This window comes from Dufourea novaeangliae, unplaced genomic scaffold, assembly GCF_001272555.1.
Source record: "Dufourea novaeangliae isolate 0120121106 unplaced genomic scaffold, ASM127255v1 scaffold118, whole genome shotgun sequence".
Lineage (NCBI taxonomy): Eukaryota > Metazoa > Arthropoda > Insecta > Hymenoptera > Halictidae > Dufourea > Dufourea novaeangliae.
In genome coordinates this window covers 2,545,878-2,562,175 of record NW_015374006.1, presented here as the reverse complement: position 1 = coordinate 2,562,175, position 16,298 = coordinate 2,545,878, and the positions used below count along the sequence as shown (strand labels likewise).

Here is a 16,298-nt window from a genome sequence, read left to right as displayed (position 1 = left end):
ATAAATAATGCAGTGTTTTTAAAGGTATCGATTACTTCGATTATATTTTAGTCTTATAGGAAATTGGAATTTTGTGTGTAAAATTTTTCATAAGAAATAGAAAATATTATTTTTTTATCGAAGTTTAGTACAAATTCAAAATAAAAACTAGTCAACTATAAAAACACGTTTACATAATGATACAGAATATAATTTTATTTTTGTCTCTTGTTCACGTGTTTAATTATTCTTGCATGTCAAAAGACTTCAACAAACATAATATGGCTTCATTTAAGATATCTTGTAACAATGATATACAATTTTCTGAGATTAGTAAATCAACTTCAATTTGTTTTGCTTCTAATATGCTGTAAATTCAGAATAATCGAAATGTATTTTAATAACAGCTTTTAAAAGAAGTTTGTAATAGTTAAAAATTATTTAGCATACCTAACAATCTTTAAGTCACCACATTTTTGCATAAGTTTTGCTTTTTCAACAGCTTTTAAAGCTATTTGGTGTGCAACTTCTAATACTTTATGTATAATTTCACGAGTATCAATTGAAATATGTTTCAAACAGAACTGAAAAATTATGCGCATGTAGTTTAATTTCGGCATCGAATATATACAATTGTTGAATTAACTTACTTTATTCTCTTTATAACAAAAGACATAAGCCAGAATGATTTTAGAAATTTGCGAAATAAACATTAATTTGTCCTCTTTAGTCATTTGGTCTGGATGAAACTGCTGTAATAACTGATAAAGCATAGACTCGGTTATGCTTTCACATCTATGTTTTGGAATTAAATGAACTTCTTCATACATACGCATATCCATGCCTAACGGAAGCATGATGAAAATATAAGAAAATTGGTAAATATAAATAATGTATCGTGTTCATGTACCTGTCAAATAATCAGACGAAAGACAATAAAGGCCATTTAAATATCGTTCAGCCATTAAAATGGAAGCTGTATCACGAACATCTATTGTATCTACAATATTATCAAGCCAAGATGTAATAGAATAGAAATCAAATCCAGTATTGCTATATCCTGTATCTTCTCCTTCCATAGATATTGGTGGCTGATGCTTCTAAAAATTAAATTACAGTTGCAGATAATAAAACTCAAATATAATATAATGTTATCATCAAATGAATAATTTAAATCATTAGCAATAATTTTACTCACAAGGAAAACTTTTGATTCTGTCTCCATTTTGGGTTCATCTATAAAAAGATATTCTCCACAATCTGAAATTACTATCTGTTTAGTAGGATGTTCATAGTATGTCGTTATACTCTCTAATGTATTCAAAGTTTTAATTCCATCCACAAGCTGTCTTTATAAGGCACGTAAATCACGGTAATTAAATTTTGTTCATTGATTGAGTTTCGAATAAACAGATGTCTAATACAAAACTATTTTTTCTTAACTCACCCAAAAGCAACGTAGTGATAATTCATCCATGGATTGGGTTTTAAGCATACAAAAAACTGAGATTCATTGCAATGTTTTCCGTCATTTGCCATTGAGAGAACTCCACGACGATCATGAGGAATGCAATAAGACTCATCAGGTATCACATTAATATTATTTACAGAATTATCATTGATTTTAGGTAATCTAGTGCCTTTGGTAAATAAATAGTTAGATAACAATAAGAAGCAATTATATTACGTTTAATGTATGTCAAGTCTTATAATACTTTATTTCACCTCCACATTGAATCCATCCATTTTTTACTATACGATGTACATATGTATTTACATAATATGAATCTCTATAACATTTTGCTACTTCGTCATATCCAATACAAAGATTTAAAAAATGTTGACAAGTTAATGGTAACAAATCAGAGTACAGCTAAATGAATATGAAGTTTAATAAGAATGTTTTTTAAAACCAATAATGCTGTGTAAAACTAATACAAGTGTGAATTCTTACCATAAACATAAAAGAGCCAATTATAAAACCATTTTCAGCAAATGTAAAGTAAACATATTTTCTCTAGAGTGTAGTATTGGTTTTATATTACTGCATAATTTATAATTTATCAATGTATCCATTATTATTTACAATCACTTACCTTAGATTTTTCCATGAATAGTTTACACCGTTCCATGGCAAGGTTTTCGTAATACCCTATACTAACAGGTAAACTAAAAATATAAGATTCACTTATATAATGTACAAATTCCACATCACTACCGAGGAATTTGTCATTAATAAAGACTGCTACAGTCCGTGTTAAAGACCACATTTTACCACCAATTTGCTAAAAGTTATTGGACACAAGTTATAATTAATTCACATGAGTAGTAGTCACAGTGTACTTCATTAAATACAAATAATAATTACCCTTTTCCTCTTTTCAATATATTCGTACCAATCTACTTGAAACATTTCTATAATTTGAGGAGTTGTAAATTTAATTGGCATATGTTGATGTAATTTTTCTGCACATATTCGAGCTTTTTGAAAAGCAATAGTATTTATAATACCTACTACTTTAAGTCTAACACTATCGTTTTCAACAAAACCTGAGCAACAAACGTTATTAATTTCATTAAGCATCATCGTGATTTAACAAAGTTTAATCTTCTTTAAAGATTATTTAAATAACTTATTTTGTAAGATGATATGTGTACATGGAATGAAATGATGTAAAGATAAAACACTGTTACATAAACTATATTCACATTTGTGACTTCTTCAAGTGTTCATATATATTGTACATGTAAAATGAAAATACTTTTTCTTTAAGAAAACAGGTAATGTAAGGTTTATGTATACATCAGAACAAAGTATTATACTAAGAACATTAATAAATATTTATTAACTGGCATTATTTTGTTTTAGTTCTCAGTTACGTTGATAAAACCTTCCTAAAAAAAAACCATTCTAATGTAATATTCTGTTACACATGTAAAATGTCTATTCTTTTAGTATTTCTTACACTGCTTCTGTAGTATTTTCGACATCGTTTTCCTCGTCACTACTGCAACTTGTATCCAGGTTGTATAAGAATGAATCATTTTCACACATAGGAAAATAAAATCTAAAATTTTATAGTCATTAATAAGTATTACTAGATAATAGATTAATACGTTAAAATTCATGTATATTCCATAAAATACTAACTCTGGGTGATCCCATACTTTTTGTATAGGTATCTTAAAATGATTTTGTCGCTTCATATGTTCCAAAGTATTATCCACTTCCACCTCGCAAAAAACGCAACGACGCAATTGAATTTGTCTTCTTATATAATTTACTACTTTCACCTATTTTAAAATAAAAATTGACAAAAAAGATATTTGATTATTTCCTTATATCATATAATATGTGCAAAGTTTTACTTTTTGATAGAATGTTAAATCTTTCGATTCTTCTTGAAAGTTGAAATCATGTTCAGTTCTCATATGAGCAAGAATGAAATGAAACTGCTTATCAGTGTGACTGCAAAACAGGCATGTTATACCAATGCCTTCATCTTTCCAATCGGACCATGTTTCTTCATCTTCACTACTTTGATCCTCCACTACATCATTTTCTCTTGAATTACTCTAAATATATTAAAAATTACATTACAACAATTACAATCTAGTACTATGGTTTTACAATAATACCTGTTTATCCTTCCATGATTTTCCAGGCTCTAAATAATTATTTACATAAAATTTGTCATATTCTTTGTTTTTTGGATTTACACATTTATGTAATTTTTTGCGCATGTGTTCCTTTAATGCTGTGCGATCTTTGAACAGTTTTTCACAATACATACATACGAAACTGGAAAAAACATATACTTGCCAATTATATTTTGTTTAATTAATTATAAAAACAGTTATAGTTTCAGCTCTATTTAAAATTTCTTACTTTCGGATTGTATCTTCAATCTTATTTAAAAATTCATCTATAAATACTAGATTTTCTGGTTTTCCTAAGTATAAATTATGTTTCTGTGCTAAATGTTTCACATATGTAATACGTAATCCTGAAAATTCCATTCGACAAAAAATACAGCCACGTTTGAAGTTAGTGTCTGTTCTTTCTTTGGTTTGTTCTGATAAAACCCATTCCTTGAAAAATGAAATACACATTATATTATTATTACTCTTTATCAAGAAAATTCATTCTAATATAAGTTACTCATACCAATTTAGCTCTATGTATTTCATCTCTTAATGTCTTATCTTCTGAGATGCAATCAGAAAGTAAAAAGTAGGTTTCATTTTTACTTGGTTTTCCATCTGGTGTGCAATCCATTAACATTGTTGTACAATATGTAGTTATTGGTGCTTCTTTAATCTTAACACCCCAATAACGTATATAGCTGAAATATAAAAACTGTAAAGTTATAGAATATTTATTAACAAAATCTCACAAAAATAATATAAACCTTTTTAAACTGGCAATGTTCCATACATCTCCTATTATAAGCCTATGCTCTTTGAACAAGTGATTCAGCAAGTCCTTCTCATTATTAGGAAGAAGAAATTTTATATCGCATAAAAGACATTTTATATCACAAAGCTTATCATCCAGTTCGACAAATTGAGATTTATATACAGTACAATTTTGTTTGGAAACATTGCTCGAATGTGACATATCTGTATGTTTTTCTGCAACACAAATCAATACAATTTGTTTATAATAAGATTAAAATTTCATTCTGAATTTACAAATTTATTTTCAATAGAAATTGGACAAATGTGTACCTTTGAGATTCATAACTGTTATAATTTCGAGGAATCCAAATAGATTATATTTATTACTTCGTAAAATTTAGATTTACTCCGAAAATTTGTTGCAATAGGTTAAGTATTAATTCTTATACGATACAAAATTCCAACCATTGAAATAATAATTTCGTCTATCTTTCATTAGGCTCGTTTAAAAAAATGATTCTATATAAAGATTTCATTACTAAGCATAGAGAAATGTATAAGACCCATTATTAGGCTTTATCACATAGGACTCGATTATTTTAGCGACTCACACGTACCACGCGTTTATTGTTTATTTATGCAACATTTACAGAAGTAATACTAAAGAAATAACAGTTAATTCATATTGTAAATATAGATGTATTTAAAATCTTTTCGTAATAATTACAATATTTTATACTTATTTAAAACACAATAACAAACTTTTAATTTTTACAATTTTTTAGAGACAAAGTATAAAAACCAATTCTAAACAACAGAGATACATATAACAAAACATTCCAGTCACACATTTTATAAAATTAAACAATCTTATGGAAGAACAGGAGATAAGGAAAAGTCCATGAAAAATGTACAAAAAATTTTATTTCTCTTTCTCATTGCTGGATTTGTCTTTAATAATCCCATATAATAATATTAAATGGCATATGTGTAAAGAAACACTACTAAAAACAGTGCTTGGATAAGTATTCCAGCATAATTCTATTATGCCCAAAATGGTTAGCTTAATAACAGTCTTATAATCTGTACACCATGCAATGTAAGGAAGTGTATGGTAATACCATATGTAAAACTGATAATGCAGTGATCTGCTAAATGCAATGCCAATAAAATTGGCAGCAAACATTGGGAAAACAAACAGCTGACTCATAGTAGTCATATCTATTTTTTCTTTCTTTTTCAACTGAGGCTGTAAACTTTTCTCCACGTGTTTCAAGTTTGCATATGATTTCATGTATTTTATCCACTTTGGTGTGCAATAAATTAAAGTCAATATATGTAGTGCCAACAAGGATGCATGAAAATATGGATGAACAAAAACATGTTCTGGCAGAAACCTCCAATTTACAGTCCATTTAAATTCAAAAACTCTACCGAAATCGAAAGAACCTTTAATATAGGCCAAAGGATTATTGATTATAAAAGGTAGACCTAATATTAATTGAATTGAGCCACAAATGATCAAATGAAATACTGTCTTCATAAATCCTAGGTTGCACAAGTAAGCAATAAGAAGCACTGGTGCAAATAATAAAATGTTCATTTTTATAGAGACAGCTAAACTGTAAAGAATACTTCCTAAATGCCAGTGTTCGTCTAAAAATGCGTTGAGGCTTGCAAATAAAAGAACCATTGCAACTGGATCATTGAAAAGCCTTAAAGTGAATATAGAATGAACACGATAAGATGTAAAACACAAAATGATCAGAACATAAGGTGGAACTTTTTTGGTTTTTGAGTAAATTCGAAAGACTAATACGAGCAGAATTATATAAAGAGCTGCAAAGATGTACTGCGCTATTTTTATCTTTGCTCCATGCCCCGTGATGTAGTACAGCGCGGAAAATGCATAAACAAATCCTGCTGGGTAGACTAGTGGTCCAGTGTCACCTCTCAGTTTCGAATAGTCCAGAGTTCCATTCAAAAAACCCTCAACTTCTTGCATATACGCTTTCCAGTCGATTTCTGTGTATGGTACTCGTTCGATAACCAATATGTTCAGAATAATTTCCAGGATAATGAATACCTTTCCAATTAGAAGTAATTTCCTTGGATCTGTGAATAAGGAAACCAGTTTCTCCCATTCTAAATAGTTTTCGTACCAATTCTTCACGTTTTTCTTTGATAATTTCACCGAATTGTGGTTAGAACGAAGATCTCTGCGCGGTGCCATATTGCTACGCGTACCATACACAGACACAGTACAGTATCTCTTTGCTAACAATAAGTCATGTAATGTAGTTGCAAAATTTGGGTCATGCAACAACTGCCTGATAGAAAAAAAAAATTCCATTTGAATTCAGCACAAAAATACTATTAGAGTCGTCTATTAATATCGTATGTAATATAAAATGAACGTTCTTTTTGTTGGCCATTGTAATTCATTTTTAGTTAATTATATTACCGCAAATAATTAGTGACTGTTGTGACACTTGCTGATATTAACAAAAAACGTCGAAACTAATATTATTAATACGCAATATTGGTTTATGGAAATTCAATAAATAATTTAATATATACTTGTTCGTTATAACTATGTAGTAAATAAATAGAATAAACGAACTAAAGTTCATTGAGTATTCTAGTGATGCAATTGGTGGAAGGTGGAACGGTATCTGGACATCTCTAGATTCTCGTAACTTAATGCTGGTTAATGTCTCATTTGTCTATTTATTTAGGTTATACCAATGATGTAAAGTACAAACTGTATAACGTTATATGTTTACCATAAAAGAATTAGAGATAAAACGCATTAAAAATGGTGTCATTTTTACGCAATTAAAAAAAATATATTCATGTTAGTTTTAAGTGTCTAGTATTTGAACGACTCAAAAATTGTGTACACGAAAAGAAGAAGAAATTTGGAACATTATTTCGGCCACGTGACTTTGACAATTCATCACTTCCTTTATGTACTCGTTTTGGAATTTTAATTTTCAGTATACTCTGATTTTACAAAAATCTCTCAAATAACACATTTTTATTTTAAGTTTTTAGTGGTTGTTTTGTAAATGTAAGTTTTACTTTATAGTTCTTGATTTCAGAAATATTTATGTGTTTTAAAATCTTTAGCTTAGTATTACTTTTGGGGATTTCCAGATTATAAATCATAAAGATGGCAAAGAGGGTGCAACCACCTTGGGTACCACCGCAAAAGAAGAATTCGGCGGTTCTTAAACTATACAACAGTTTAACTAGAGAAAAAGAAGTGTTTGTATCACAGTTTGGAAATCGCATATTTTGGTACAGTTGTGGACCCACTGTGTACGATGCCTCACATATGGGACATGCTAGGTAATTTTAAATTTGATCATAAACTCATTATGTGATCTTTTTTGTGTATTAGGTGTAACAATGTGCTAATATATCATAACATAATTTCCTGTTCTATTATAGGTCATATATATCTTTTGATATATTAAGGCGTGTCATATCTGATTATTTTGGATATGATATTTTATATGTAATGAATATTACGGATATAGATGATAAGATTATAAAAAGAGCCAGACAAAATTATTTGTATCAGCAATATATAGAAGAAGCTCATACCCTTGATGAAATTTTAGATGATGCAAAAAGTGTAATGCATATGTTTGAAGGTACAGTGAAGACCACTAATGATCCAGATAAGAAGTGTATGTTGCAGAAAATGTTGTGCAATGTAGAAAAGGCTATTGAGGATCTTGAAAATGCTGTGAAACTTAAGGATGAGAACAAGATTAAGGAATTTCAAGAAGTAAGTGTCTTGTAGTATAATATAATTACCAGATCATATTATTAAAATTAATGTCAGAGCAACTGGTTACTGAAGACAATTCAAGAACTTTGCTGATTTGGTTTGTAATGTAAAAAAGAAGACATGCACAATGCTTATAAGTGTTGGCACAATTAGACCATTTGATTTGACATTGATTTTACCTTTTTTCATACAATGGTATTATCTAAAGATGCTTAACACCTTCTCTGGATGTAGTTACTTTTAAAAGAAGCAAGAGATCCTTTGGCAGACTGGCTGGATAAAAGGAAAGGAGCTACAGTGACAGAGCATTCGATCTTCAATAAGCTATCTCAACACTGGGAATCAGAGTTCCATAAAGATATGGATGACTTGAATGTAAGGTGAAGTATAATTGAGAATTTAATCAAGTATTTATATGAATTGCTCGTAGGTATTAAGACCAAATGTTTTGACAAGGGTTAGTGAATATGTTCCTGAGATCATAGCGTTTATTAAAAAGATCGTAGAAAATGGACTGGCATATGAGAGCAATGGTTCCATATATTTTGATGTTACCGCCTTTGATAAGCAGGATAAACATTACTATGCCAAACTTGTTCCAGAGGCTTATGGTGATACATCAAGTTTGCAAGAAGGAGAAGGTAATTATCAGTATTTCTTATGCACTTGATTGTGAATTAATAGTTAATAGAAATCAATTTAATTGAGAATTTACTATCACTAGGAGACTTGAGTACTGCAGAATCATCTGAGAAAAAGTCGCCAACTGATTTTGCACTGTGGAAACGTTCGAAGGAAGGCGAACCATGGTGGGAGAGTCCTTGGGGTAAAGGACGACCCGGCTGGCACATAGAATGCTCAGTGATGGCGTCTATAATTTGCGGAGAAAGCTTAGACATTCATACTGGAGGAGTTGACTTGAAATTTCCTCATCATGATAATGAAATAGCACAAGCGGAAGCGTATTTCAATAATTGCAATTGGGTTAGATATTTCCTTCATACCGGTCATTTGACCATAGCTGGCTGTAAAATGTCGAAATCGTTAAAAAACTTCGTTACCATACAAGATGCATTGAAGAAACATTCGGCGAGACAGTTGAGACTTGCATTTCTTTTGCATTCATGGAAAGATACATTAGATTATAGTGACAATACTATGAATATGGCACTTCAGTATGAGAAGTTTTTAAATGTAAGTATGAATCATTGTAAATCAACTCTCTTTAGTTAGATAATAACTTGTAAATATAAAATTTATTCTTGTGCCAGGAATTCTTTTTGAATGTAAAGTGTAAAATTAGGTCTTTGGGTTCGGAAACAAATATTAATACGTTCAGTAAATGGACAAATTCCGAAATGGAATTGAATGCAAAGTTCAGCAATGCTAAGGACTCTGTACATAATGCACTATGTGGTAGGTTTGCAATGAGTTATAAATTATGCACATTTATATACATTTGCATACATTAGAAATACTTAACAAATATTCTTTAACAGATAATGTTGACACACGAAGTGCACTTGATATGATTAGAGATATTGTTACACATTGTAATATTTATATGAATCAAACTAAGCAACCGAATACCTTATTGCTCAGGGATGTTGCAGTTTATATCACAAAAATGTTTACTATATTTGGTGCAATATCATCTTCACATGATACCATTGGTTTTCCAGTAGACGATAATACAGCGAACTTGAATGTACGTTTTATATTTCTCATTTTTTATTTATAACGCGTAGACGTTGTTTATAAATCTTTCTACAACCAGGTTGAAGAGGTCGTAATGCCTTATTTAGAAGTTCTGGCAAACTTTCGAGAACAAGTGCGGAATGAAGCAAAAATACTTAAAGCTAATAGTATTCTTGAAGAATGTGATAAATTGCGCGACGACGTTTTACCAAATATCGGCGTGCGTTTAGAAGATAGTAATGAAGAATCTTGTCGAGTGAAATTGGTAAATCGTGAAGAACTTTTAAGGGAGAAGGAATGTAAGAGGAAGCAAGAACTTGAAAAAGCAGAGGAGAAGGAGAGACGAAAGATAGAAGCTGCTGCGGTGGCTGCAGCAAAAGAAGCTCAAAGAAAAATGCCTCCCTCTGATATGTTCAAGCTGGAGAAAGATAAATATTCTCAATTCGATAGCAACGTAAGTAAAATTAGTTACTTGCTGCAAAAATTAGTGATTGTTTGGAGTTCTCTAGCTCTACTGTATCATATCATATGAAGAATATGCTTGTCCACTAAACCAAAACTTTGTATTGTTTATTAGGGTATACCAACGCACGATGCTGAAGGTAAAGAAATCAGTAAAGGACAAGTAAAGAAACTGCAGAAGCTGCAACAAGCACAAGAGAAACGATACAACGAATACCTTGCTTCTATTGAAAATGGCGTATAATATTCTTCCCTTATATAGTATTAATTTTGCGCGCAAAAGATACACTTGTCCAAGACAAATGTTATCTTCATGCGCGCAAAATATTTATTTCCCATTTTGGTTTCGTATCATTGCATCATTGTGTTAATTTATTGTTAAGAATATTTATGTTGATGCTTGCATATGTGTGGTATTTAATGGAATGAGCGAATTGTGGTATACCGATTTTATATTTTTCTAAAATGGTACGACTAACAGATACAGTTACTGTACTTAAAATATTTGTAATGCTGATTATGCTATTGTATCGATACGAATGGTAAAAGAACAATAAACCTCCCATGCAAAATTTAATAATACTGTTGTCATTTTTTAAACACGAACTACATATTGCAAATTGACTAATGATTTAAATAGATTTAAATTCAGGATAATAATATTGACAAACTACTTACACGAAAATCATGCAGATGCTCATACCAATTGCCTTAAGAACTTGTAGATAGGAAGACTGTTTCCGCCGTTTGGCAAAATATTTACTTTTTAACTGTTCATCGTATGATCCCCACATCAGCTATGACAAATACTCTGTTTATTATTAAAACATGACATATTGCAAATACACTACGATCCTTGCGAAATACAAATTGATAATCAATGATTAATAAATGATTTTATTCAGTTAAAAATGAAAGAGATACGTCACTAATTTCTCGCAATGAACATTCGTGGTTTAGTTCTATATAAGACTATGATTTTTAATCATAATGTCATTTCGTGCCGACATCCGGGTTTCGAGCGTGCTGAAACAAAATAAACTTGGGTGCGTTTTCATACCTTACCGGATGAATCTGACACGTGATGCTGTCCATTATGGAAGCATAATACCCCTTTCACAATGACGCGCGGAGCCGTCAGTGACAGCTTTATAAATGTAAAAGCGATATAATGCCCGACTTGCGGCGAGGCGGTCCGATATTCATCCCGCATTCAGGAACTGTGAACACGCGAGGCAAGCGAACGGGTCCTGTATTGCGGACGCTTTTCCAACTGTGGAAAATACACGGTCTGATAATGTCTCGTGCCAAAAACGCGACGAAATATTTAGAACCCCCCCCACCCGCGACTTCCATTCCCTTGTTTCCGGTCCCAAGCGAAACGAGGGTGAACACCCTTTTACCAGTTTTCGCCATTTCGAAACGTACTCTTATCAACATTGCTCACCATATCAAACTACATAATCCATTAACTCTAATAATAATAATAATAATCATTACCGCGCAAAATCGTTGTAATCTCCTCGAAGTCGTTCGATTTATTTGTTCGCGTTATTTCTTCACTCGACGGTATTCCTTTCATGGGTGTCGCGTTAGCGACACACGGGGGAAAAAGCTGGTAAAGTTGACGTTAACAATGCGTGACGGTTGACGGAGAAAAAAAAAAGAATATGCTCTCGAATATGAAGTCAAGAGAGGTAAAAAAAAAGCAAACAGACATTTCGCTCTTCGTCTCGCTTGCTCACTCGCGTTCACTTTCACCCCGTGTTTCGCTACTCCACGGGCCTGCGTGAATGAATACGTAAATTTTTTCGGAAAAAAGTCCGATTTTCGCACCCCAAAGTCGGGAAGGTCTCGACTGTTGATTGACAACTGAATGTTCTCGTATGCATATAAAGCCCCGCCACCACCACCCCCCTCTTCCGTCTCACCGCTTGGCTGTGGTCCTCGTTTGCCGGTCTATTACTTTATCCCGGGGTCCGGAGTTCTGTAACTGTTGTAATTTAATGAGCACCACTCTTCACACTCGTATTACCGACCGTGTGTATAAGTATCCGGCACCTTTTCCTCGTCAAATGCCATTCGTTTCCGCGTACTTCCCCCCCGCCTTCCCATTCCCTGGTTCCACCACGGCGCTGATCAGAGCTTGTTCTTCCCGCCTTGATGTAACCGACTGGCGATCAAGAGAAACGTGAAAAAAGTCGAGTAACAAAAAAGAAAAAACGAGACGCGTGGAAAGGTGAAACCGCGGGATGCATTCGAGGAAAACGAGGCGTATTTGTCGATGGGTAAATTAGAGTGGTACAGGCTTGTGTCCTGACGCGATTTGAATAAGTACGTTACGCAGCGGTGGCGACCGGTAGCAACGTACGCTAACGGGAATTGTCGCGGTGAAATCTGCGACACTGGATCCGCTGGATGTAACGGCTGAATTACTGGAAACGGGAGAATTGTTTTCATTTTGGATAGAATCGCGCGCGAGTGCGTTGCAACGGGGACTCGAGAGAGAAAAAGAAAGAAGTTTTGAAGTTTCATTAAGAGAGCTTCCTTGTACTCGCTAAGTTCCCGCCGAGACTTATTTCCTGTTCTAGGCGACTCCCGCGGATTTTGTTCCCTCCCGGTTCCGGAGTCTCTTGCATAATTCAATTACGGTTGAAAGGAAAGTAAACATTCGACGGGGTCCTTGGAGGAGTACTTCTCGGTGCGTTTAAAAGGATTCTAAACTGAAGTTAATGGAGAAGAAAGAGCTTGACCAGGGAATGCTCTTCGGAGTTGGGTTTTATCCGAAGAAAAATGAAGGTAGACCCCTGTCTAGATTTAATTAAGATTTTGTTCAGGGTTTACACCTAGATTCGGTTAGATCTGTCATGAATGTGTATAGTTTAATTGTGATAGATTAATAACGGTTAAGACTGGTTAGGTAACTCCTAATCAAGCGTACCTAACCTATGTTTGGTACCATTCGAGAATATACAATTCTGTGTGTTCGGTCAGATTATATTCAAATTAGTACTAGGTCTGCATTATGTTAGATTAGACCTATAAAACAAGTTTGTATCACTCTATTGTTAATACTGATGCGAGAGTGAATTACATTTCATTAACATGTTCGCTGCGTACATCGCGGGTCCGCGTCGACTATCGACTTTGGCGATAGACGTGTGACAATCGGTAAGCAGCGAACGTGTTAACCTGTTGATTTGTCTTCTTTTTCTATTAATTCATCCTTTTATTTATGCAAGATACATTTTGTTTGCCTTTCATCTCAAAATGACCTATGTCAAATTGAGGGCAAAATCGGAACAAGGTTTGCGCGAGTCAATTTACTGCACATGTTGCTGCCAATGTGCGCGCAAGGTGTTTGTAGCAAATCTTGCATCAAACTGAAGCCATAATTTTATAAAAAAAAAAGTGTTGAAATGTTGCGCCAGACCCGGTTCAACGACAGGAAGTCATTAAGCATTAACCGCAAGAACGCGTGAAAAAAAAATCCGAGTGTCGTTATTTACACCAGGCGAATCGATGATTCCGTGTCATAAAAGGAATCGGGATGCCGGCACGGACACGGACGAGCTAGAGAGACATAAATAATGTATTGTTCGCGATTTGAGGACAGCCACACCACCGTGGTGGTGGTCTGGGCGTCGGGGCGCCCTCGGAGGGGTGGAACGGCGGAGCCCACTTTTATAACTCCATCGACAATTTTTCGGGCTACCCTCCTCTGCTCGTCGGTTTTCGATTTACACCGCAGACACATCGCCGCGCGCGCTCTTATCCTTTTGTTTGATTTATTTTCTCTCGCGCCGGAAGGAGTGATTTTCCGAAACTTTCCCGGCGGGCGAGCGATTATTCCTATTGTTGCGCCCTTTTGGTACGACGACTGCGATGAAACGCATCAAAAAGTCGATGACAAATCGCTCGCGGACACGGAGAGAGTCGTCTCTATCAAAACCCTTTATGACCCTTACCGGAATGAAAACTAATTGAATTCGGAGTAACATTATTTCATCTTTTTCTATTGACGAATTGTTTTCGTTTCAGGAGAAGAATGCTGTGCAATATTTATGTTGATAGCATATTGAACAGGCGCTACATCCTTTACTAGCAAAGACAAGGGATACTGCAACAAGAATGCTCGGGGACTTCGACCCTGCCAGATTATTGGACTATACCATGTAAGTATACCCCCGTAATGCGGTTAAAATCATGAACATAATTTTAAAAACGACCGTGGTTAATGTATAATAACCTTATTTATTAACAAAAATTAAAAAGATATGTATAGAATATAAGTATGTAATTTAATTTTCTTAATCTATTTCAGATCATGTTCAGAATTTTGTCTGATTGTATGTGCTGAACAATTAGATGCCCGGTTGTCGGAATTCTACTACACATAGTTCACTGTCCCTACATACACTCTTGTCATTGCCATGGATTCACATAATCTGCACACGAAATTGACCATCATTCAGAAATCTACATCTTTTTCTGTAAGTTATACTCGATTCAATTAGTTTACACCTTTTTAAAGCTTTCTTACAACTGCATAAACGCGTGAAATCGGCAGTCTAAAAACTGCTTGGTCGCGTGCCACCCGATCCATCCGAGCAGGGTGAGAGAGGTGGGCCCGTGTGTGTGTTTTTCTATCGCAAAAACACGGTGCACAAATACGGCTTGTTACGCCGCGGCCCTGAATCCGATTGCGTCTTGCGTGCGCGGCGTGTAATGGCACCCTTTTATGTTAATCGCTAACCCTTCCGCGTTTAACCAGCTGCGCTACGACATGTATTGTCTCGGCTCGGTTTTTTTCGACGAGTTTTTCGTCTCCGCGGGCCCACGGCCGCGTTTTGTTATTACTGCCACGGGGTCCCGTTTGGAACAAAACGGAACCGCACGCGTCTAGGTCGACCCACGTGTCCGTCGTTCTGGGGTCATTTTTTGTTCCTCCCTCGAAGGAGAAACAGCGGAAAAAACGTGGTTACCACGGGGTGAGAAAGAGTGGCGGAGGGTGATCGTCTTGCAAAAAAAAAAAATGAAAAAATGTAATGGGTAGCGCGAGCTTAATGAACGGCGAGTCGACGAGCGGTTGCAAATCGGCCTTAACTCGCTGGAATCGGTCACCCTTTTGGGGTTTTTGCACCGTGGCTCGAAAACGAGTTATTCTGAATCGGTTTATCCGATTAATCGGAGTCGTATGAACGAATGGTAGGTTTTTTTTCCTGCTGGTTTGTTTGATGAGCCTCGGTGCTCGGAGCGTATTGTGTTCTGTTGGATCAGTGAATCGATGAAATTGTTGTTTCTATTAAGGGATGAACGAAATTGGATTGGAACTTCGATTAGTCGAATTGATTGAGGTATAGAATGTTCGTAGATGATAGTTATTCGATTTCTTAACCGAGAATGTTTTTGGTTGTAAACATGCATATGTAGAGGTTCAGGATATACATATGTGTGTCATCGGATGCATGTCAAGCAGGAATAAATTCTGAGACGGTGAACTTTATTTTGTTGCGGTTATGAATGATGCAGATGAATGCAGGAATATTTAGCAGAACGAATTGAATAATCAAGGGAAGATAGAGTCGAATGACAATGATCAGTGCACTCCTCTTCTGTGGTTAACAGGTTAAATTGGAGTGACGGTGGAAAGTACTTAAAATGCAGTGTTCCTACAAAGGGGAAGACACTTGTCTGAAAGGAATTAACAAATCGATGCCTACACTTAATTCAAGTATTCCTTATTTAAAGGAAAGCAGCTAATAACATTGAAATTTCCTAATTTTTCTCTATACAAATCAATTGTGTTCCATGCAAAGTGTTTTTTGTCAAAATATACATCTATCATACGTTTTTTTGTTTATTCAGACATCAAAGGTTTCTATACGCACGATTTTACAATGTTGATCCTCGGTACTACTGTAAATAATATTATAAACGTTAGATAAGGAGTTCA

The 16,298-nt window shown here is 34.2% G+C and overlaps 4 protein-coding genes across 4 annotated transcripts; 1 reads left to right on the top strand and 3 right to left on the bottom strand.

Annotated features, from left to right (window-relative positions):
- Positions 1 to 223: 223 nt before the first annotated feature.
- LOC107188220 (peptidyl-prolyl cis-trans isomerase-like 6) lies at positions 224 to 2,566 on the bottom strand. Its single transcript, XM_015576477.1, has 10 exons — positions 2,348 to 2,566; positions 2,076 to 2,264; positions 1,934 to 1,996; positions 1,705 to 1,852; positions 1,427 to 1,619; positions 1,178 to 1,328; positions 890 to 1,076; positions 630 to 823; positions 430 to 563; positions 224 to 347 (listed from the first exon to the last, which is right to left on the bottom strand). Exons 1-10 carry the CDS (start codon positions 2,564 to 2,566, stop codon positions 224 to 226), a joined length of 1,602 nt encoding a protein of 533 aa, XP_015431963.1.
- Positions 2,567 to 2,811: 245 nt separating this feature from the next.
- Positions 2,812 to 4,723, bottom strand: LOC107188219 (zinc finger protein 277). Its single transcript, XM_015576476.1, has 9 exons — positions 4,711 to 4,723; positions 4,392 to 4,614; positions 4,148 to 4,325; positions 3,869 to 4,071; positions 3,619 to 3,781; positions 3,349 to 3,555; positions 3,131 to 3,273; positions 2,946 to 3,047; positions 2,812 to 2,874 (listed from the first exon to the last, which is right to left on the bottom strand). The coding sequence occupies exons 1-9, from the start codon at positions 4,721 to 4,723 to the stop codon at positions 2,856 to 2,858; spliced, it is 1,251 nt and encodes a 416-aa protein (XP_015431962.1). The 3' UTR covers positions 2,812 to 2,855.
- Positions 4,724 to 5,302: 579 nt separating this feature from the next.
- Positions 5,303 to 6,613, bottom strand: LOC107188278 (lethal(2)neighbour of Tid protein). The gene has a single exon (XM_015576547.1). The coding sequence runs from the start codon at positions 6,611 to 6,613 to the stop codon at positions 5,303 to 5,305; it is 1,311 nt and encodes a 436-aa protein (XP_015432033.1).
- Positions 6,614 to 7,433: 820 nt separating this feature from the next.
- Positions 7,434 to 10,586, top strand: LOC107188245 (cysteine--tRNA ligase, cytoplasmic). The gene is made up of 10 exons (XM_015576506.1): positions 7,434 to 7,453; positions 7,540 to 7,734; positions 7,837 to 8,179; positions 8,417 to 8,557; positions 8,613 to 8,823; positions 8,907 to 9,376; positions 9,454 to 9,598; positions 9,682 to 9,890; positions 9,960 to 10,334; positions 10,458 to 10,586. Exons 2-10 carry the CDS (start codon positions 7,556 to 7,558, stop codon positions 10,584 to 10,586), a joined length of 2,202 nt encoding a protein of 733 aa, XP_015431992.1. The 5' UTR covers positions 7,434 to 7,453; positions 7,540 to 7,555.
- Positions 10,587 to 16,298: the final 5,712 nt, after the last annotated feature.